Source organism: Rhinatrema bivittatum, chromosome 3 (genome assembly GCF_901001135.1).
Source record: "Rhinatrema bivittatum chromosome 3, aRhiBiv1.1, whole genome shotgun sequence".
Lineage (NCBI taxonomy): Eukaryota > Metazoa > Chordata > Amphibia > Gymnophiona > Rhinatrematidae > Rhinatrema > Rhinatrema bivittatum.
Window position 1 is genome coordinate 89,590,877 of NC_042617.1, and position 24,820 is coordinate 89,615,696.

Sequence of the window (24,820 nt, forward strand, 5' to 3'; positions counted from 1 at the left end):
TTACTAAAAAAACCCAATCTGGACCCAGCCAACCCAGCAAATTTCCGCCCCATCGCAAACCTACCTTTTATAGCTAAAATAATGGAAAAACTTGTCAACTTCCGTCTCACCGACTACTTGGACTCCCACAATATCTTATACCCTTCTCAATTCGGTTTCAGGAAACGCCTAAACACAGAATCCCTCCTTCTTTCTTTAACGGACACCATCCTGATGGGCCTTGACAAGGGACAATCGTACCTCCTAGCCCTACTCGATATTTCTGCGGCGTTTGACACGGTAAATCACGACATCCTCATCAGCCGTCTAATGGAAATAGGCATCTCTGGCTCCGCACTGCTCTGGTTTAAATCCTTTTTGAACAACAGGCACTACAAAGTTAAAATAAACGACAAAGAATCCCACCCTGTCCCATCAAAACAAGGAGTACCACAGGGCTCTTCTCTGTCCCCTACCCTGTTTAACATATACCTACTTCCTTTATGCCAACTGCTCAATAGCCTCAACCTCACCCATTTTATATACGCAGACGATGTGCAAATCATAATCCCCATCTCGGACCCCATCTCCTCAACTCTAAATTTCTGGAACGACTGCCTACATGCCATCAACCAGCTTCTCTCGAATCTCAACCTGGTCCTAAATACGTCCAAAACGGAACTCCTGGTTATCTCCCCTAGCGATAACCACCCCTTCACTAATAACACAATAACCCCACTAGCAAGCCATGTCAGAGACCTTGGGGCCACCCTTGACTCCAGAATGAATTTCAAAAAATTCATTAACGCTACAACTAAAGAATGTTTCTTCAAGCTACAGGTCCTGAAGCATCTAAGACCGCTCTTACACTTCCAGGATTTCCGTTCTGTGCTTCAAGCAATACTGTTTTCAAAGATTGACTATTGCAACGCTCTTCTACTCGGTCTCCCCGCCTCTTCGACCAAACCTCTACAGATGCTGCAAAACGCAGCGGCCAGGATCCTTACAAACACACGGCGCAAGGACCACATCACACCTATCCTAAAAATCTTACATTGGCTCCCTATTCAACATAGAATACTGTTCAAAGCTCTCACTATCATCCACAAATCGGTCTACCAACAATCCTCTCTCCAACTCACCTTCCCTCTGGAACTACATACATCATCAAGACCGATAAGAACTGCCTACAAAAGTAAGCTCATGGCCCCTCCCAACAAATCATCAGTTCACAACTCCATCCACAAGCGAGCATTTTCGACAGCAGGTCCCCTACATTGGAATTCGCTTCCTCAAGACTTACGCCAGGAACAATGCCATTTAACCTTCAGAAAAAAACTTAAAACCTGGCTGTTCACACAAGCCTATCGTTGAAGGATTCCATTTTAACCAACTCTCTCTCACCCTCCAACCCACCCTTCTCCCTCCCCACACTCCCAACCTTTTTCCCTTCTCCCCCCGCAACCTCAACCCACCCTTTCCCCTCACCCCCGCCACTCCTCCCATTTGACATACCATGTATATTTCAGCTGTATATATTTCCATATATATATATTTCCATGTATATTTCCGCTGATTATAATCCATGTTTCTGTACTACTAATTTATTGTTTTATGTTAATTTATAGTTTGGAATTTTTGTTAACTTATTGTTTGATTACTTAATTCTGTCCTATCTTCCGACATCCATGTTTTTACTCTCCCTGTTTTAATGTAACTTCTCATTTCCACTTATACGTTAATTGGTTTTTTCCCCTTGTTCTAATGTAAACCGGTACGATAAGACCTGGTCTTGAGTGTCGGTATAGTAAAAGAAGTTAAATAAATAAATTAATTAATTAATTCGTCCAGCGAGTCAGGTATCTGGCGAGCGGCCAGCTCATCCTTCAAGCAGGTATCCAGGCCTCTGCAGAAGAGTCTTGAGACAATTGGGGTCCCAGCATAGGTCCGCTGCAAGAGTCTTGAATTCTATGGCGAATTCAGCCAGTGATCTGTTGTCTTGCTTCAAGTCCACCAAAGCAAAACCGGCAACAGAATTACGAGCAGGATCATCAAAGACTGATTTAAACAAGTCCATAAATCCTTCTATATGTCCTGCAAGATAGGGTCCTTGCATTCCCACAAGGTAGATGCCCACGACAGGGCTCTTCCATCCAAGTATGACAGGATGTAGGTGGTTTTCGAAAGAGCCGTGGGAAATAAAGTTGGCTGTAAGGTGAAGTGCATGCAGCACTGGTGCAGAAAGCCCCGGGTCTTCTGGATTTCTTCGGAAAAGCGGATAGGAGCCGCCAGTGGTACAGCAGTCTTTAAAGTTACCTCCTGTAACTGACCTTCCTAATTAGAAGCTGTGCCTTGTATCTTCTGTGTGTGTAGCTAATGAAATGCTGCAGTAAGTTTCTCCAAAGTTTCTTGCTGCTCTGAGATGCGTTGGGCCAGGCCCGGTATAGCCTGCAAAGCAGAGAGATGTGCCGGATCCATGAGGTTAACATCCCAAAGTTGAAGCCGAATCCACTGGAGTTAACAACATCCCATAATTAGCCGGATCCACTGGAGTTAACAACATCCCATAATAGCTGGATCCACAGGGGTTAGCAATCTGTTGTGAATCTCCGTGAGGAGTTTGCTAGGGAGTTAGCAATCTGATGTATATCTGCTGCTCGAGTTAGCAATCTGTTTTGGATCTGCTATGGAGAAGATGCTTGATGGGAGGAGCAATCTGTAGAGAAAGCTCTGTGTAGTGGGCTCCTGGAGAGGGAGGAGTCAACAATCTTGTAGTGTCTCAGATATTGTCTTGCTAAGGAGTAGCAATCTGTAATGAATCTGATATAGTTGTGGGTAGATCCCTGGGCCGATGGCAGATGACCACGCTCCCGGGAGGATACCTCGAGAGGGACCACTGGCTAGGCTGGAGTATGGAGACAGACACACATTAGTTCTTTTATTAAACAGGTTATTAGAAACCACCAGAGGTGGCAGTAGAGAGCTGATATGCCCGGCAGGACTGTAGACCCTCAGGTACTGGAACAACAGGATGGCTGAGCTGTTGAGAAACTGTAGAAAGTGAGTAGGCAGAGTTCATGAATAGATGACAAAACTCACGTAAGGACTCAAGTAAGCTCAGGAGCTGGAAAGGATTAGGCCCTTGAGCGAGTACCTGGTTCCAGGGAAAGCTCTGAGAGAGCAATGGTAACTCACAGTTGTTTGTAGCAGTGATAGCTTCCAGGCAGTAGAGAATCTTCAGAGTGTCCAGGAACATGGGCCCTCGAGAAACGAGTACCGGTTCCTATCTGTAATCAGAAAATAAAGAAAAGAGCGAGGCCCCCGAAGAGCGGGTACATCTGGTAAGTCCGAGGAGGCAGAATAGCTTGGGAGGAATAGCCGAAGCAATCCCCTTACCCCTTGCTAACTCAGTTTGTTAGCGTTTTCAAAGACCTTTAAATATTGGAAGCAGATGACGTCATCTCAGGGGGACGCCCCTGAGGTTCGCGCCCTTGCTGGTACTAGAGTTGGGACGCGTGTGCGCATGCACCCTAGGCATCAGGACAAGATGGCGGAGTTGCAGCATCGAGCCAGTCCGGGGACACCAGAGGGAGACGGCATGGAGACGCCGCGGTAGCCAGCCGTCCATCAGACCCGGAGGGAGTCGCCACAGAGGTAAAGAGGGCGGAGTGAGGGCGTCGAGTAGCGACGGACGCAACAAAGGGTTAGTGAGTTACAAGCACTTGTCACATACTCACCCTATACAAAATTCCTACATGACCGAGTGGTACTCCGTACACATCCGAAATTCCTTCCAAAGGTAGTTACGGAATTCCATTTGAATCAGTCTGTAGTTTTGCCCACCTTCTTCCCAAGATCTCACGCTCACCAGGGTGAGAGGGCTTTGCACACCTTGGACTGTAAACGTGCACTTGCATATTATTTAGACCTCACTGCAGTCCATAGGAAATCCACTCTACTCTTTGTTTCTTTTGATCCAAACAAACCAGGTAAAATAGTGGGCAAACAAACACTCTCTGACTGGCTTGCAGATTGTATAGAATTCTGTTATGAAAAAGCAGGCCTTCCTCTCCAAGGGCAAGTAAAAGCGCATTCGGTAAGAGCAATGTCAACCTCAGTAGCACACTATCGTTCAGTGTCAATAGCTGACATATGTAAAGCTGCAACATGGAGTTCTCTTCACACCTTTGTAGCTCATTACTGTTTGGACAAAGAAGGACAACAAGATTCAGCCTATGGACAATCTGTCTTAAAGAATTTATTTCCAATATAATCCCATCTCCTTCTATATCCAACCGGTTGTGATTTCAGGCTGCCTCAAATTCTCCAATAGTGCACCAGTTGTTTTGCCTGTTGCAAACAACTACAAATATGACTCAGCCTGTAGCTTGCTAATCACCCATATGTGAGGACTGGCATCCTGCTTGTCCTGGGATAAACACAATTTTTTACCTGTAATAGGTGTTATCACAGGACAGCAGGATGTAGTCCTCATGAAACCCACCTGCCACCCCGTGGAGTTGGGTTCGATACGTTTTATTATTTTATTTTTTAGCTAAGGCTTATTGCTACAAATGAGACTGAAGGGAGACCCCTGTGGCACGAGGGATCATAGCATGCTGGGCATGCTCAGTAGGCTCACATAGCCAGTCAAAAGTTTCTGGAAACTTTGACAGAAAGTTTTCCACGATAGGGCTCCGTAGGTGATGTCACCCATATGTGCGAACTACATCCTGCTGTCCTGGGATAACACCTATTACAGGTAAGCAATTTTGCTTTCAATATATCTTTACATTATTTATACATGAAAAACAATTCAAGATAGGCTTGAAATAACAATATTGATAGAAGATGTCTAAAACATTCTGATTTTCTTATAAGAAGTTTGGTAATGTGTTCCATGGATGATAACGCTGTCACACAATCTGTCCAGAAAGTCATTGATACAGAAAGGTAGAGTAATTCAATAGATAAATCATTTTAGTTAGATAATAAGATAGATACTACAGATGATATAATAAACATGAATAGATATTTGTATAATATCTAATAATGTGACTTTGTAAAAATCATGTTTACAAATATCAGCAAATTTCCTAGCGTGTAGCAGATGGACTCATTACAAATGGGTATAGTGTGCTCGTGCCAGCAGTTGGAGACGGATCTGACGTCAGCACGTGGTACATATACCCCTGCAGAAAGTGCAGACGCTCAGTAATTTCTGTCTCCAAAGCAGTTTGGAGCTACCTAACGCTCGCTGAGCGTTCTTCCAAATACTAACGACTAAATTCTTAGAAGAATCCTACCTGAAGACGAGCCCCGCACTCCTGCGGTGATACCCTCGGGTCCCTCCCCCAGTTGAGTTTCCCGAGGTGATTTCCGTGGTCCCTCGGAGGGTAAGAGCCTCGGTCCAGTGGCCGAATCGCGGCAGGGACCTAGCCCCCGAGTGAGAAGGGCTCAGGCGCGGCGTAGAGGCAGCCTCGGTCCCGATCCGTTCGCGGTGAGGACTTGGCCCCCGAGCGAGACTAGTTCGGGCGTGGCTTAGAGGCAGCGGGTGCACTTCCTCGAGCGTGGCGGTGACGGTAATCACCCTCTCCCCCCGCAGCCGGAGACCACCCGGGTCGCAGCCGGGAAGCGCTGATCAGGGCAAGGTCACTGGAGGAGAGCCACCGGGCAACCAACAGAGTTATATCTCTTCTAGAAAGCCTAGGATGGGTAGTCAACATGAACAAAAGTTCCCTACAGCCTTCGCAGTTGCTGGAATACCTGGGAGTCCGATTCGACACCCAGGGAGACAAAGTCAGCCTTACCTCCAAGAGGAGATCAAAACTCCGGAATCGTTTGCAGGCCCTGCTGAGCACCTCCCGGCCCACAGCTTGGGATTATCTACAGGTCCTCGGCCTAATGGCGTCCACTCTGGAAGTAGTACCATGGGCATGGGCTCATATGAGGCCGTTACAACGTGCCCTCCTATCTCGGTGGAGCCCACGATTGCAGAACTACACCTTGTGTCTCCCTCTACCGGCCAGAGTACGGAATCAGTTACGATGGTAGCTGCAGCCCGGCCATACGAGCCGGGGGTCAAAAATGTCCTCCCCAACCTGGACCCTACTCACTACAGATGCCAGTCTGAGTGGCTGGGGAGCACACTGCGAAGAGCTAACCGCCCAAGGGTGGTGGAGCAAAGAAGAGTCGGGGTGGAACATCAACCAACTAGAGGCACGGGCAGTCAGGTTAGCCTGCCTGAGATTTGCGCACAGACTTCTAAACAAGGCAGTCAGAGTGATGTCGGACAATGCCACCGCAGTGGCATACATCAACCGACAGGGCAGAACCAGAAGCCGACAGGTATCCCTAGAAATAGCCCTCCTGTTGGTTTGGGCTGAAGCAAATCTCCAGGACATCTCCGCCGTCCACATCGCCGGGAAGGACAACACCACGGCAGACTTCCTCAGCAGAGAAAGCCTAAACCCAGGGGAATGGCAACTGTCACCCACGGCCTTCCAGATGATTGTGGATCAGTGGGGGACTCCGGGCATGGACCTACCAGCGGACAGGTCCAACGCTCAAGTACCCAGATACTTCAGTCGCAGACGAGATCCTCTTTCCCACGGGATCGACGCCCTGGTGCAGCCATGGCCTCAGGGGATCCTGCTATATGCCTTCCCCCAATGGCCCCTGCTGGGCGCCATTATACACAAGATTCAGCAACACAGAGGCCTAGTTCTTCTGGTGGCTCCGGACTGGCCAAGAAGACCTTGGTACGCAGACATGAGAAGACTATTGGCAGGGGATCCCCTACCCCTGCCCCCTCACAGGGACCTGTTGAGACAAGGTCCCATCCTCCACGAGAATCCAGCTCCATTCTCTCTTACGGTCTGGCCATTGAGAGGGTTCGACTGAGGAAAAGGGGATACTCGGGGGCGGTAATAGATACACTCCTCCGAGCACACAAGTTCTCTACATCACTAACTTACATAAGGGTCTGGAGAGTATTTGAAGCCTGGTGCGAAACTCGCAGCACCAACCCACATGCCGCTAAAATCCCCGTCATTTTGGATTTCCTGCAAGATGGGCTTCAGAAGGGGCTGTCCCTCAATTCAATCAAGGTTCAGGTGGCAGCACTATCTTGCTATGGCCCCAGGTGGGACGGCAACAGCATTGCCACACACCCAGACGTTTCAAGTTTCCTGAAAGGAGTCAAACACATTCGCCCGCCACTGAAATGGCCAGTGCCCCTGTGGAACCTCAATCTAGTTTTGGACTTCCTGGCGGGACCCACCTTCAGACCCCTCCGAGGACTGTCCCTCCGGTTATTAACCTTGAAGATGGTGTTCTTGTTGGCTGTATGCTCAGCACACCGCATCTCAGAGCTACAAGCGCTGTCCTGCCGCGATCCGTTTCTCAGGATCACCCCAGGGGCTATCCATCTTCGCACGGTTCCTTCCTTCTTACCCAAAGTAGTCTCACACTTACACCTCAACCAAACCATATCCTTGCCAACCACGGAAGGGTTGAAGAAATCGGAAGCAGGTCGAATACTGCGTCATCTCGACATCGGCAGGCTGCTGTCCAGATACCTGGAGATGTCGGAAACAGTACGAAAGACGGACTACCTGTTCGTCCTTCACAGTGGGAAGGGGCAAGGAGAAGCGGCCTCACGAGCGACTATTGCTCGCTGGATCAAAGAAGTTATCAAAGCGGCCTACGTAGAAGCGGGAAAACCACCACCTCTACGAGTCAAGGCTCACTCTACCAGAGCACAAGCGGCCTCCTGGGCAGAAACTAGGATGCTGTCGCCTGCAGAGATATGTAAAGCAAATAATAAGGAATCCAGAAAAAGCAGGAAGTCAGTAGCAGAAACTACAAAAATACAGATCCTGAGACATGTGAAGAGTGGGAAACAAAGCTCAAAGAAACCTCATATTTAGATGCCAAAAGGCATATTTAGATGCTAAAAGGCTAAGCAAAGGCTAAGCAATTGAATTGTTCTAATCATTGGTCTCTATAGGCTGTGTATGAGGGCGCTTCTCCAACAAAAGCTGCCTGATATGCACTTAGAGTCTATGAGTACTTGTAGAACGGATCGCTCAAATATTAAAGCTTAAATCCGACAATGTACTTATCTTGTAGTGTAATGTCCGTAGACTAGCCTTGAAATGATGTTATGGAAGTGGTGAACACCGACGTTATCCCGACACTGAGTGTTTTGGAGCAGACCTCCTTCTTCAGGGGGTCGGGTGCCACTGTTACCGGCTCTGTCGTAGTCCGGAGTTATTTTGCTTGCTGATGACCACAAGATACTGACTTGAGCGATGCTGAACGGAAGTCGATCGCTTTGCCTTTTGGCATCTAAATATGAGGTCTCTTTGAGCTTTGTTTCCCACTCTTCACATGTCTCAGGATCTGTATTTTTGGAGATATGTAAAGCGGCAACGTGGTCCTCCATCCATACCTTCTCCAGATTCTACCGTCTGGACGTCCAGGCCAGGGAGGACTCAGCATTTGCAAGGGCAATCCTAAACGTACCTCGGGCAGCCTCCCATCCAGTCCGGGAGTAGCTTTTGTACATTCCATTTGTAATGAGTCCATCTGCTACACGCTAGGAAATGGTGAGATTACTTACCTGATAATCTCGTTTTCCTTAGTGTAGGCAGATGGACTCAGCATCCTGCCCGGCTGCCGATATATATGGGGATTCACCGTTTTGAGGTAAGCCATGTTTCCTTACATAGGGCATCCACCCTGCTGGGTGTCGACGCCTTCCGGTTGAGAACACTGGCGGTCTCCAGCTACTATCAAACGGTCAGGTTAATCATGTTCAGTTAATCAATCGGTCAGTCACACATATATCCATACAGCTTTTGCAAGGAAGATTACTGAGCGTCTGCACTTCCTGCAGGGGTATATGTACCACGTGCTGACATCAGATCCGTCTCCAATTGCTAGCACGAGCACACTATACCCATTTGTAATGAGTCCATCTGCCTACACTAAGGAAAATGAGATTATCAGGTAAGTAATCTCACGAATAGTATGGACAAGACAAATTGATTTTTTCGTGTTTTACAGAAAGAAACATCAGATCTTTTTTTTCAGGTTTACTTTTGGAAGACAATCCTTCAGTTCGTGCCATCACTTTAGGACATGGGCATATACTGGTGGGGACAAAAAATGGAGAGATACTTGAAATTGAAAAAAGTGGCCCAATGACTCTGCTTGTTCAGGTATAATAGCTAAAGTTGATAATTAACAGCATTTAATTTGTTTATTGAGATATGTCTGTTGAAAACAGAATTATGTAAAAACAGAGGTCCAAATTCAAAGCCATTTAGCCAGATAATTCACAAGTTATCCATCTGAATGGCAAGTTTTGAATATTCCCCTTGCATTTCCAGCTAAAAGATATTCAGATAAGTCATTATCTGGCTAAGATTTAGCCAAATAAGAAAGGGGCATTTTGGGGATGTTTTGGGGTGGGGTTGAGTTAGCCGAATAAGTTATTCGGATAACTCCGATATTTGGAATTAACTGAATAAGTTATTTGGATACTTCTAGATGTGCCTGAGAGTTATCTGGGGAAATTGTTCCAGGATAACCTTAGCATTAACTGGCTATATTCAGAAGAATATGGCCAGTTAATGGAGAGCTGCAGGATAAAAAAACAAAAGAGGGTTGCAGGCCTAATTGAGGAGGAGGAATAGCCTAGTGGTTAGAGCAGTGGACTATGAACCAGGAGACCAGAGTTCAAGTTCTGCTGTCGCTCCTTGTGACCTTGGGCAAGTCACTTTACCCTCCATTGCCTCAGGTACAAAACTTAGATTGTAAGCCCTCTGGGGATAGGGAAATACCTACAGTACCTGAATGTAAACCAGTGTGATATCTCAATTGAGATCAAATGTCGGTATATAAAAATAATAAATAAATAAAAATAAATAATGGACCTATTACTTACTCCCCCCCCCCCCCCCCCCCCCCCCCATCCAATCTCAAAATGTAGGGCCAAGCCTGCAGCCTTCAAACTAATTTAGTGATTTATTTTTTATTTATTTATATTATCCGCCCGGTGTCGGTTTATATTCTGTGGTTGTTCCCTCTCAACAAGTAGGGCAAAATTATCCATGACATTGAATGACATTATCCGGATGCACTAAGCGGATTTCTCTCTCCTTGCCAGAAGAGCTTTTGCTCTACTGAGCATGTGCAGAACTTCCCGCATGAGCATTGCCTCATGAGCCCTCTAAGTCTTTTATCCAAGCACTAGCATAGACATGTACCTCAATCTCTCAATATTTTTCTGTGAAATCTTAACTTTTTTCCCGTCGCTAGCAGGGCTGAATTAGCCATGCTGTCTGGGAAGTGCCGCGATCCCAGGTAGGCGGAGTTTCTCTTAGCTGTGTGTCTGCGCAGTCATCTTCTCACGTGGTTCCCTCACCTCTTCAGTTTCTTTTTTTCCGCGAGCTGTTCGCACACGGGGATTTTTCTCTTAGTGAATTTTTTCTCTGACTGGATATTTTTTCATCAAATTTTCGCATTTTTTCTCACAAATTCCCATCCCAGATGGCTCCGAAGCCGTCTGGTTTCAAATATTGCAAATGTGGCAAAATTATGTCCATCACACAGCCGCGGCGCATGGAACAACCAGAGCACACGGAGCATCTAAGGCGCACGGAGCAGATACGGTGCAAAGCCTATCGCACAACGCACCCACAGAGCATAGAATAATCCGGGTTGCTCCTACAGCACATGGCGCTAAAACAATGCACCTTCAATCACCAGAACAAGGTGCATTGGGCAAACATCGCCATAAATTGCATCATACAGATTGTACAAAACAATTAATAAGATCAAGAAGTTCATCAAGAATGTCCCTAACTTCGGATGTAGACATTGCAGGCTTTTCGCCATCAGAATTTTTATCATCAGGCCGTTCTCCTAGTGGTAGTTCTATGGCCAGTCTCTCATCACTCTCTAGAGAAAAGAAACGTTCTCCTTCCTTACAAATGCCATTTACAAAACGTATCCGCCCTTCACCGATTATACCTCCTTAAGGTCAACACAAAAGAAAAGCACCTGAGGACATTTTGCTTGCGGCAATTCCAACAAAAACCCCAAAGCAAAAGTTACACATTCCTCCACAGGGTACTTTGGCGGCATCTACTATGACGAAAATATCAGATATTCTCAGCTCTTTTTTCCAAGAACTGGAAAAAACAAAAGAATTACCACCACAACATTCTCCAGAAGGTTCCCCTGCATTGCCTCTAGCTGTAGAACCTCTAGAACCGGAAAAAGAAGATACTCCAACTCAACCTCTCAGCCCAGATTCTCCGGAATCAGTTCATTCTCTGAATTCTTCAACGGGAATGCCATCTGATCCCCAGGAAGGTCTACCGGAACCGTATTCTCCTCCGGAAGACTTGACCTATGCGAAATTTGTTGAGAAAGTAGGCAGTCTTCTTCAGGTGGAAACAGGAAGAATACCTGACCCCAGAGCTGAAATGCTCGGTATGTTAAAAATATTCGAATCTCCTCCCGAGTCCACTGCTCTTCCTCCTCATTCAGTATTAGAAAATCTACTCTTTAAAATTTGGAAGACTCCTTTCTCATCACCGGCTACTTCAAGAAAGATTGATATCAAATACAAGATGCGTAATTCACCAATATACGAGTCTGCCCAATTACCTCACCAATCCATCGTAGTAGAATCCGCATTGTTGAAGGTACCAAATCCGCGCCACCGCAGCATCTGTTGCCCACTTGAACAAAGTTCCCTTAATTGATATCTGCAAAGCGGCAACATGGTCGTCCATTCATACCTTCACATCACATTATTGCCTACAACAGCAAACGACCTCTGATGCAGCACTAGGTACAGCAGTCTTATCATCACTAAAAAGTACATGAGACTGTCTACCACTTCAGGGGTTGATGTCCAAACATACAAACAATAAATACACAAGAACACAACCTGGGAGCTTGGGACTCCCAGTCAGCATGGCTAATTCAGCCCTGCTATCGACGGGAAAAAGCAAGTTTGCTTACCATAAACGTGTTTCTGTAGATAGGATGAATTAGCCATGCGTTCCCTCCCTCCTCCCTAGACAGTCACACAGAGACAGACATACCTTCTGGGCTTACCTCTTGCTTGGCTACAAAGAAACTGAAGAGATGAGGGAACCGCACGAGAAGACGACCGCGCAGACGCACAGAGTTGAAAACTCTGTGATCAGCTAAGAGAAACTCCGCCTACCCGGGATCGCGGCGCTTCCCAGACAGCATGGCTAATTCATCCTGCTATCTACGGAAACACCGTGTACGGTAAGCAAACTTGCTTTTTTCTTAAAAGTTATGTCATTGCCTCAGAGGTCCCCAAACAGCACTTTTCAGTGCTATCTTTAAAAAACAAATTTTTATCCTCACGATTTCTGGTAAGAAGAAAGTCATATTGTTGGATTTTAAAAGCCCTATGCGCACCAAAGCCAGGAGATACGCGCATGATTCGACCCAGCTTGCGCCATGCAGATTTTTAAAAATGCGCAAATATGTGCATAATCTCCTGGTACGTGCAGAAATCATAAAGTTCAAAAAAGAGCATTGCGGGGTCTGGGCTGAGTCTGTAACATGAAGTCTGCACGTAAATATTTATGCGCACAAGCACATGCCGGGGTCTCCTATTGCGTAACTTTATTTCTGCTATGGATAGCATGTAAATAATAATAATAATAAAAAAAAAAACAGGCTAATCAACAGGGTTTTAAGGATCAGGGCTAAAAAGGATAAAAGGGGAGGCAAGTTAGCTAGGGAGTTTAGGAAGTCCTCTCTTTTACTGGGGAAACAGGTAATTATGTTGGTGCATGTATCTACTAAAATCCCCCCACTTACACAATTGAGGCGGCATTTGCATGTATCAGTATAAAATCGTGCGCACATGTATGTGTGTATAGCCGATTTTATAACGGGCGTGTGTATACGCACATATTTATAAAATCACCACGTTCATGTCCTCGAGCTGGAAAACGCACACACGTGCACACGCACGTGGGTCTTAAAATTCATCTCATAGTGAGTGGTTTTAAGGACTACATTTGCAGCAGGAAAATGTATATTACCAATGGACATGACTTGTGCTACCGACGCCTTGGAGCAGATCACAAGCAGTCCAACTGTTACCATTGTGGATGAATGTCCCAATGTACCGAAAGATTGAAAGCCTGGTAAATGGAGGAACTGTGTAAGTCTTTCAGAAGCCACAGTTGGTGCTCTTCTAAAAGTGCAGCCGGGAATGGATGAGGAAGAGCTCCTCAAAAAGTATCTTCCTGTCAGTGGAACAGGCCGAATCCTTAAGATCAATTAAACACAAATGGCATGCATTTAAGAAAAAGAAATGCTAGTCTGAGGAGCTACCAGAGCAGCCAGCACTGAAGAAGCACTGAGTCTTGAATGTATCGGCACTGTTGATGCACAGTGCATCAGTGCACAATGCATTGACACCATTGACACACAAAGGCCGGTGCTGTTGAAACACAAGCTTCTGGTGCCATCAATGCCTACCTCATTGCTCTCAAAATATTGAGCTCTGGATTATTGATACTGAACATCTTTGGCTATTAAAGCAGTTCCATCATTGAAGCATCATGCTGTAGAGCTTCCCATGCAGCTATATGCCTGCCTATCAAGAGTGTTAAATGTGGGCACAAAGGAATATGATACCTCTCCTCCACCAATTACCAGGTTACTTACACCAACAAAATTAATGGAATAAGGGCTACATCTGGAGACTCTAGATCCCATTTGCTGTCTGATACCCATTGCATCTAATTGGCCTCCAATCCAAATTTTGCAAAGCTTGGAAGATGTACAGGATTCCATTCTAATACCAGAAGAGGATGTTCCACCACCCATGGCAGGACAGAGGCCACGACAACCCCTCGAACAAATAGTGGAGCTGGTGAAGGATTTCTTTGCCTCTTTAGTGGCTAAGCCTTTGGAGGGTACCTACCAACCTCTGCTTTCCACAGTATCAGATTTATTCCCACGAGAAGGAGTTCAACAGTTCATACCAATACTCCATCAAACCCCTGTGTGGAGGTTCTAACCCTCTGTATTCACTTGCAGCGGAGTTCAGGCAGTCAGAGGATGTGCAGCAGGAGTATACCCCTCCTAGGCAACCACCAACCCCTTCTCAGTCACCTTGTTCATCACTGGGGTCCTGGATTAGTGTTCCCTCACCACCAGGTTCTATTGAGGATTAACAGGATACTCTCCAACACTTTCCATAGCTTCCAGATCACTCATCTCTACTGGAAGACCTTTCTTATTCCAGGTTTCTAGACAAGTTGTGGAAAGTGCTCGGAGTTAATGTGCAGAAGGACTAAAGTATCCTCCAAATTCTGGACATACCAGCAGAGCCAGCAGCTATCCTGATCTATGATATCCTGCAAGAACTGCAAACAAAATGTGGGAAAATCCTATTTCCCATGCCCCAGTTGCAAGGAAACTAGACCTTAAATATAGAGTGCAAAAATCCCTATGGTTTGGAATGGTGCAATCACCCCATCAATCAGTTGTGGTAGAATTGATTCTTAAAAGAGCAAAGAAAACAAGGATAAATTCAAATACTACATGGTAAAAAGGCATTTCAAAGTTCTATGCTTAATGCACAAATATCTGCACACTAATTGTTCATGGTTTAATAATTACAGGATTGTATACAGAAACCAAAACCTTTTCTTCCTCCCAGTAAAGGCAGAATTGCATACACTTGGGAACTCTTAGATGTGGAAAAGTGTATATGCCATCTTATTCAATCCATTTACGAAGTGTTTGATACCACTGCACACAACCTCATCAGCATCCATTGGAGCATGCCATATGGCTTAGTTGAGAGCCAGTAGCTTATAGGATGACGTTTACAATAAGTTAGCAGCCATCCCCTGCCTGAGTGATCAACGTTTTGGAGAAAAGCTCAGATGTCCTTTATTTGAACAACAGTTTAACACGTGGTGGTCCAGTCCCTTTCTATGGGATAGGAACAACGGTCTTCTGCAAGGCACACTTGGCCATTGGCCAGGCCCTGTCACATGGTAGGAGTAATGGACGGCCGGCACCATCTTTAAAAATGGCGCGGGCCATCCAGTGCTCCTACCATGTGACAGGGGCCGGCCAATGGCACGGATACCCTGTCACATGGTAAGGGCAAAGGGCCATCGGCGCCATTTTGATTAGTGGCAGCCGATGGCCCGAGAGCAGGAGATGGCTCCCGGGACACCCACTGGACCACCAGGTACTTGTAAAAAGTTTGGGGGGGGTTCGGGAGGGTGGGGGAAGCTAAGGGAACAGTTTTAAAGGGTAGGGTGGGTTTAGGGATTGTATTGGTGTGCCGTTTTTCCCACCCTCCCCCAAAACGATAAGAGAACCCCAGGAACAAAATCGTGGGGTTCTCTTATTGGGAGCCCCCGATTTCTGACGATTTTGAAAATATCGTCCGATATTTTCAATCGTCCGAAGCCCGATTCACATCCCTACTAGCAATCATAGAAATGCTGAGTCTGAAGAACTTACAAATTTAATGTACCAGGAAGATAGGAGGGTTAGGGTTGTGTGGAAGGTAGAGGAGGGAGAGAGGGTGCCCCAGGAAGGCAAATTTGAGTTGCATTTAGATAGGACCAGGGAGTAGGCGGGGGAGGATGGAGGCTGGCATCTCATAATATAAATAAAATAAATAAATTGCTAAATACGTTTCAGGGGTTTATCCCACTGATTATTTTATTTTTTCGCTCGCGCTTTTTGCTACAAATGAGACTGAAGGGAGACCCCTGTGGACACAGGGATCATGGCATGCTGGGCATGCTCAGTGTGTTCAGTGTGCCAGTCAAAGTTTCTGGAAACTTTGACAAAAGTGTTCCGTAATAGGGCTCTGCCTGATGACATCACCCATATGTGAGGACTACATCCTGCTGTCCTCGGAGAACACCTGTTACATGTAAGCAACTCTGCTTTCCAATTATTGCCTTTTTTCCCCATATTTCCCATTTCTATATGAGTATTTAATGTTTACTTACCTTAGGGTTTTGTTCACCTATGCCCAATGATTATAGTTTAAAGTCCTTATCAGTATGTGTTTCATTCTGTGTTGAAAGATGCTGTGCCCCATCTTCAACAAGAGGATCCCATCTCTGACCAGCAATCCTTAAAATATCATCCTATAATCCAGGAAGCCAAAACGCTCATATCGATACCATCTATGCAGCCATTCATTTATCTCCAGAATGCAACCTTCCCTGTCTGGCCAAGTAGGGAAGCTTACATTCTGGAGATAATGAATGGCTCTCCCAGCAGAGGACTCCAGAAGACACCATGAGCTATCTAGTCTTCAGCTCCCACAGCCCAGCAGCAGCGGATCAGAAGACATATGCCACAACTCTACTTCCTATAAATTTTCAACAACTAATTTATTTATTTGATGATACAATAACAAGGAATTAGTTCAAAATAAGGGTCAATAAGGTGTATAACTGGGTAGTTATAAGTAGATTAATTGTCGTTTCTGGAGGATCACTGACAAATATAAAATAAACCAGTTGATAGAAAGTACTTTAGATAGTCTGAACATCTCCAGTCCCTTAGAAACTTTAAATTGCTAACAACTGAACAAAATTATGATGCAGAAAGTAGTCCAGCAGTGAAAGGAGAGGTTCTAGTCTTTTGCATTGAGTTCCACATATATTATCAAATGTCAGTTATTAAGGGGTTATATATGTGCACCCGGTACAAAGAGCTCCTAGCCCTCAGATAATATGTTTAATATCTGGAGGCTAGAGTGACTAGGACTTGGACTGGTGAGATGTGACAAGCTGTAATGTGGCTGGAGGGAGGATTTCAGCCTGGGGAGGACAGGCTGGGCTGGGGAGAGGGTTGTGGCTTGGGAGGGGCTGGCTATGCCGAGATTGGGGGAGTGTGCAGGCTGTGTTGAGGCTGCTTGGGATTGAGGGCAGGCTATGCTGGGACTGGGGCTGCAGGGATGGGGCAGGCTGTGCTGCTGCTAAATACACACCCTGTGCACCATCACCAGAACTCAGACAGTACCAACGAGTTATACTTTACACGGTTCAATCTGCCCCCACGCTAAATGATGTGTTGAAATTTTCTCAAGACGACTTTGCTGATAGTTTTATCCTCAATATCTGGTATAAAACTTAACCCTTTTCAGAGTCATTTTAACCATGTTCAAAATCCACAAGGTCGTCACACAGCGGGAAAACTTCCGTCAAATTTCATGATGTTAAACCTTCACAGCCTGTATTAAATATATTATACAAGCCGTAAAGCCCGTTAAAACGGGCTACATCCCTCTGTCTCTCACCTCCCCCCTCATTCTCTCTCCCCTCACTCTTCACCCCCCCCCCCCCCACCCACTCCTCTCCACCCTCCCTCTCCTCTCACTCAGTCCCCCCTCTCCCTCCCACTCAGTCCCCCCTCTCCCTCCCTCTCACTCAGTCCCCCTCTCCCTCCCTCCCTCCCACTCACTCAGTCCCCCTCTCCCTCCCTTCACCCACCTCCATTTCCTCCCGGCGCCGTAAGCGCGACTTCCCGCAACCCTCACCCGGCTCCATTAACTCCTCCCGCTCCTGCCGGCAGATCTCGGGGGGGGGGGGGTCACTCCCGCGCGCGCGGCAGTGACCCCCCCGAGATCTGCCGGCAGATCTGGGGAGGAGAAGTAGCGGCAACCGCGCCGCGCGCGGTGCCGCTACTTCTCCTCCCGCTCCTGCCGGCAGATCTCGGTGGGGGGGGGGGCGCGGGAGTGACACCCCCCCCCGAGATCTGCCGGCAGATCTGGGGAGGAGAAGCAGCGGCACCGCGCGCGCGCGCGGCGCCGCTGCTTCTCCTCCCGCTCCTGCGGCCCCACCGCCATTTTTTTTTTTCTGATCGACATCCTTGCCCGCACATGCGCAGTAGAGCTGCGCTCTACTGCGCATTTGCGGGCCGTCGGTCACAGGCCATTTATAAGGTAGATGTTAACTCAAACTGCCCAATATATATCCTACCTATAAAAATATAACTACCAAGTTATGGTGAGAGTTAATTAGAATAGGCGGATGTTTATAATGGCGTGATGAAGCTGTAGGAGAGTGTATATGGAAGGGCTGAGAATAAGGCAAAAGTGTTTGCATAAGCAGAGCCATAATAGCGGGCAGTTTCGATAGTCAGTTCGTGAAGGGAAACAATAGTGTAAGGCTATTTATGTTTTATTTAGCTTTAGTGCTAATTTCTCATTTAAGATAACAACTTTAGGACATTTCCTTGGTAGTTATAGTTTTATAGGTAGGATATATATTGGGCAGTTTGAGTTAACATATAATATATTTAATACAGGCTGTGAAGGTTTAACATCATGAAATTTGACGGAAGTTTTCCCGCTGTGTGACGACCTTGTGGATTTTGAACATGGTTAAAATGACTCTGAAAAGGGTTACGTTTTATACCAGATATTGAGGATAAAACTATCAGCAAAGTCGTCTTGAGAAAATTTCAACACATCATTTAGCGTGGGGGCAGATTGAACCGTGTAAAGTATAACTGGTTGGTACTGTCTGAGTTCTGGTGATGGTGCACAGGGTGTGTATACCTGTAATGAATAGATGATATCTATTTGAATTGTTATTGAATTTTATCTTTTGGGTTATAGAGTCCAGTGCTATGTGCGTTTGTCATTTTTATAATATGCAAACATCAATGACAACAAAGTCCTCTACTTGATGTATGGATATGAAGATATCTGCGTTATGGAGATGCCAGCATGAACATATAACTTGTGGAAGTCAATAATTTTTCCCTGAAGAAGCCCTACAGCACGGGCAAAACGAGTATCTCGTTGGGTATTATATGGAAGTTATATCATCATACTGTTGATATGTCATAAGATTGTCATTTTTTAAACTATTGTAGGTACTTGTTACCAGTTACAATAGGTTGTAACGAAATCATTATAATTGTATGTAATATGCTGGTTTATGTTAACATTAGATGGGGAGGTATAAGGGTTGTTAGCATATAGGACACGCTGATTTTAGTGAGTTTGCTTGGGATGTGTGGTATGAGTAGTATGATTGGTATGTGTGGAGGGTGAAATGTGTTTATGATGGTCTTAATCTGGTAATTTCTGTAGCACATAGTGGAACTTATGTAATATGGATATTTAAAATCATTATTTAAATAAAATTGAATATATAATTAATGTTTGGCAGTATAATTTGCCAAGTCCCTCTGTTTTAGTATTACATGGCAGCATATATGCATGTAGATAACTGCAAGCAGATCTATGCCAAGTATTTTTTAATCTGTGCATATGATAAACATTTTATAAAATACACTTATCTCTACCCTGCAACATGCATGTGAATGTAGACTTACGTATGAATAAATTCAATGCATCGAAACCACGTATATCAATGCATTAAATGTGTGTACTTTTCCTACCTATTTTAAAAATATACATGCATATATTTTGGGGCGGATTTTCATACTCCGCGAATAGGCCTACTTTTGTTTGCGCTCCAGGCGCAAACAAAAGTACGCTGGATTTTAGTAGATACGCGCGGAGCCGCGCGTATCTGCTAAAAACCTGGATCGGCGCGCACAAGGCTATCGATTTTGTATAGCCGGCGCGCGCCGAGCCGCGCAGCCTACCCCCGTTCCCTCCGAGGCCGCTCCGATTTCGGAGCGGCCTTGGAGGGAACTTCCTTTTGCCCTCCCCTCACCTTCCCCTCCCTTCCCCTACCTAACCCACCCACCCGGCCCTGTCTAAGCCCCCACCTTACCTTTGTCGGGGGATTTACGCCTCCCAGAGGGAGGCGTAAATCCCCGCGCGCCAGCGGGCCTCTTGCGCGCCGGGCCGCGACCTGGGGGCGGGTACGGAGGGCGCGGCCACGCCCCCAGACCGCCCCGGGCCGTAGCCACGCCCCCATACCCGCCCCCAAAACGCTGCCGACACGCCCCAAAAATGCCGCGACGACCGGGACCGCCCCCGACACGCCCCCGACACGCCCCCCTCGGAGAACCCCGGGACTTACGCGAGTCCCGGGGCTCTGCGTGCGCCGGTAGGCCTATGTAAAATAGGCTTACCGGCGCGCAGGGCCCTGCTCACCTAAATCTGCCCGGATTTGGGCGGATTTAGGCGAGCAGGGCTCTTAAAATCCGCCCCTTTATGTACGAAAGTAAAGTAGGACTTATTTGTATAAGTCGACCAATTTTTAAAGATGTGCATCTAAATTAAATGAACCTGTTTACCAATTAATCCACCAATTTGCTCAGTCCTTCAGGTCATTGAGACCTTCCTGGTTCATCAGCCTGAACATCTCCCAGTTCACCCAGACTTCTCATCTAGTCAGCAGTACACAAAAACAAATTTAATATCATGCCACATAATTAGCAGGTGTAAAAATACATGAATAAGTTGGCAAATGTATGTGCTTAAACGTCTTTCAAAATAGCAACTTATGAACATGAAGGTTGGCCTAACCCCAGAACACACCTTCATCATTCCTTTTTTATGTGCGTATATGTGTGTGCAAAAGTGAAAACATGCATTATTTTCAATTTTTATAAAATACGGAATACGTGAGTAGAGGCTGCCTATACACGTATATGCTAATTTGTATGCACATAAACTTTTGAAAATTCACCCCTGTGTCTCATGCATATTTATTAAGGATATCCTGAAAACCTGTCCAGTTGGTAGCCATCAAAGACCAGAAATGCCCACCCTGATCTTCCCCTAGTGTTTTGCCATTTATGTTTGTGTATGTAAGGTACAAAAACAAAACAAAAATGATATCCTTCAATAGCCCTGTTATATGTAACTTTTATTTTCCATTCCCTCTGTTAAAGTTATCCCCCCAGTTATTTGTAAACTGATGTGATATCCATTTGAATGTCGGTATATTAAAGTTTTAAACAAATAAATAAATAAATAAATGGTTTTATTGAATTTAAAATTTTAAGTAAGCAGTAAACTATATGCAATACATAATCTTCAGACTACAAATATGGATAGCGGTGTCCCAACAAACACTTTTTGTATTACCTTACACTGTCCAATTATATTTTAGCTCATTTTGCCTTCTTTTTTTCTTATTTTGTTTCCTCATGCCTAAGTAACTTAATACCTGCTCCCTTTATTGTTTTATTTTTCTTGTTCTTTTCCTTCTGCTCCTAGCTCATAATAGTTTAAATCTCCCTTGTTTGTATGTTTATTTTCAGGGAGACAGATAGCCAGAAGCCTAATAGATACATTTTGCAAAACCAGCTTTCAATCAAGAAAGTTCTAAAACAAGGACAGTGTAAAAAAAAAGTGTCAAATATTGTGGAGAAGCTTGAAATTTGGGGGATTTAATAGTTGTCTGAGGATACAAATGTAACCCCACCCCAATCTGCCTGTCCTGAACAGGTGGGGCCATAAAAGAATTTGTAAACGCTTCAGAGCTAGAATCTCTTCTGGTTAGTGCTAGCATGGCTTTTTTGCTTCCCCAAGGCTAGGATCTTTTGTTGGTGGGGGGGAGGGGGAGAGAGGAGGGAGTTTACTTCCAAATCCCAGAGTGCTAGGGGTGACCCTTTTTACCTTCATCTTTGTCTCTGGAAGGAGGGGCACTGTTTCTTCAACGTGTGTGTTGCATGTGCTAACAACCACATGAGAGTCACTTTGTTAGTGTCCAAAAGTAAACTTCTTTACTATTGCAAAAAGTCAAATGAAAATGCCACAGTTTAAACTTAATCCTCAGCACTACAGGGTTTCTTTTCTATTACACTCTCTCTTCTCTGTCTGTGCAGGATTCTCTTACCCTAGGACAAGGGAACTTCTACCCTTCAGGGCTATTTGAAAATAGACTCCCCAGGTGGGCAGATTATCCCTTAGATGGGCAGGCCACCCGGGGGCGGTTCTGTCATGAGGCAGGGTGAGGCGGTGGCCTCAGGCGGCATAATTTTGAAGCGGCAAAAAGTGCTCCTTCAAAACACCTCTGCTGTAGCTGCTGCCTCACCCTGTCTCCAGAGTCAAATATTTGATGGGGCAGAGATAAACTAAACCCTGCTGATCCCTAATCCAAGGCAGCAGGAGACAAGTTTATCTTGACATCATCTCCTGCTGCCCTGGGGGCCCCTGGTTAAAGTGGAAGTAAGAACTGGGGCTGGTGCCGGGGTGCCCATTGTTCCTATGTCATTTTAGAAATTTCACAGGAGTTTAAGGTTATTGACATACTAAACTTGTTTCATAGAGGCTGATTTGAGTATTTTCATTCCTGCTGCAAGGTGGGTTAGAAAAAATAATCTTAAAAATATGTTCTATAGCCTGGGCCATTGCTTATCATGCGCCGATATAGGATGTTAAGTGAGGGTGGAAACAATGAGAGAGAGAATACATCTGTGCCTAATGCATGGTAAGCCACATTGGAAACAGCATGACAGATTTAAAAAGTGTTAAGGTCAATCAGGAAGAGAGAAAAGATAAAAAAGAAACACCAGTACTATTTGCAGCCCATATTGGAAAGCTGTATTTTAAGCTAAGTAGGAGATTTGCTGTTGGTAATCCCCGGTGTGTATTCTTGCACTCCACCCTTTGCAGGGCCCTGCTTGATCTCCTCAGTGGCAACACTGTCCCTAACCCCAGGCAGCAGGAGTCCCTGTTTGTTTACTCCAACATCATCTCCTGTTGCTGCGGGGCAAGTTGCTTCTCAGATTTCCCAGCGGGAGGGGGGGGGGGTCATCTGTTGAGGCGATCTCTTTTCCTGCTGGTTGCCAAAGTGTCACTCTTCTTTTTTCTAAAGCAGATTCCAACAGGTCCTCGAAGGATCTTGGGGCAGGAGGCGATGCAGACGTCCTGTAGTTTCCAGCTGAGCTCTCACAGTGAAGCAGTCATGGCAAGCTTCCCGCTTGGGTTCGTGAGCCTGGGGTGAAATTTTGAAAGGGAGATGCCACTGTGTTGCCACTGAGCAGATCAGGCAGGGGTATGTGTGGGTGACTGCCTGTGTGGGTGGATGTGGGAGGGTGACTGCCTGCCTGGGAAGATGGGTGACTGCTTGTGTGTATGTTGGAGGGGTGAGAGCCTTTGTGAATATATGAGAGGGTGGGTGGATAAGGGCATGTGTATGTATGGGTGGGTGGGTAAGAGGGCGTGTGTGTATATGAGAGGGTGGTGGGGTGAGGGGGCATGTGAATGAGGGTGGTTGGTTGTGTGTGTATGAGAGGGTGGTGGTGGTATGTGTGTGTGAGAGGGTGGTGGGGTGTGTGTGTGTATATGAGAGGCTGTTTGTGTGTGTGTATGATAAAGTGAGATGGTGGGTGTGTGTGTATGTGTATGTATGAGAGAAAGTGCCTGTGTGCATGTTTATTTATTTGAGGAGTTTTATATACCATTATTCGGTAAAGCCATCATAACGGTTTACATAGTGAACAAATATATCTAAGGAAATTTTGAAATATTATTATAACATTGAGAACATTACAGTAAAACATAGAATAACAATTCTAGGAAGTAATCTAAGGTTGGAAGAGGAGGGAAATGAGTTAGGTAGTAAATTATAGTTCTTAGTTCATTTGAGAGTTGGTATGAGCAGATTATTGAGGGTCCGTGAAAAATTTGCGAAACAGTAAAGTTTTTAGGTCTTTTTTGAAGGTTTTAATGTTATGTTGAGTTCTCAGGTCTTCAGGTAGAGTGTTCCAAAGATTGGGGGAGGCGATGGAGAAGGCTCTTTCTCTTGTTGATGTTAGATGAGCATCTTTGATGGTGGGGATTAATAAGTAGTTTGAGTTATTGGATCGTAGATTTCTTGAGGAGTTTTGAAGAGTTATGTTAAGGGTGTTTAGGCCTTGATGATCGTTGTTAAGGATTTTGTGGATGATAATCATGGATTTGTATGCAATTCGTGCAGTAATAGGGAGCCAGTGAAGTGAGGATAAAATGGGCGTAATATGGTCATTTCTTTTTGTTCCAGTTAGGACTCTAGCAGCGGAGTTCTGAAGTATTTGGAATGGTTTGAGGGAAGAGAAGGGTATTCCCATTAGTAGAGAGTTACAATAGTCGAAGGTGGAGAAGATAAGAAGCTGAAGGACGGTTCTGAAGTCATCAGTGTTGAGAAATGGTTTAAGATGTCTTAGGGTAAGGAGTCTGTGGTATCCTTCTTTGGTTTTATTTGAGATGTGGTTCTTAAAGGATATGTCTTTGTCAATGATAATTCCAAGGTTCCTGGTGTGGGTGGTAGGAATTATAGATGTCATATGTTTGTCTGGAATTAACAGGGGTGGAGGAACTGGATTCTGTTTTTTATCCATCAGAATAATTTCGGTTTTGTCAAAATTGATTATGAGTTTTAGGGAATTTAGGAGATGTTTGATAGAAATCAGTAGATCTGAGGTTTTCTTGTAGGTGTCTTCAATTGATTTTTTTATGGGGATCAGAAGCTGTATGTCATCAGCATATAGGAAGTGTGTTATTTTGTTTTTGGAGTAGTTGGCAGATGGGGAGAAGGTATATGTTGAAAAGGGTGTCTGAAAACGCTGAACCCTGGGGGACACCAGTGTGGAGGTTGATCATTTTTGATGGGTTGTTGTTGATTATTACTTGGTAGGTTCGATCAGAGAGATAGGAAGAGAACCATTGTAATGTGGTGCCTGTTAGTCCAATTTGTGAGAGTCGCTCTAACAGTATCTTGTGGTTTACTGTGTCGAAGGCGGCTGAGAGGTCAAGGAGTATGAGGAGGTATGTTTCGCCTTTGTCAAAGCCTCTTAAAATGGTGTCATTTAGAGAGATGAGGAGAGATTCTGTGTTGAGATTTTTTCTAAATCCATA

At 45.4% G+C, this 24,820-nt stretch overlaps 1 protein-coding gene across 1 annotated transcript in view; it reads left to right on the forward strand.

The window, feature by feature from the left end:
• Window positions 1-24,820, forward strand: part of EML6 (EMAP like 6) — an 815,949-nt gene that overhangs the window by 431,009 nt on the left and 360,120 nt on the right. Inside the window, exon 20 of the mRNA XM_029593447.1 lies at window positions 9,079-9,206. Within this exon, the coding sequence (XP_029449307.1) occupies window positions 9,079-9,206 (128 nt within the window). The remainder of the gene's footprint in view (window positions 1-9,078; window positions 9,207-24,820) is intronic.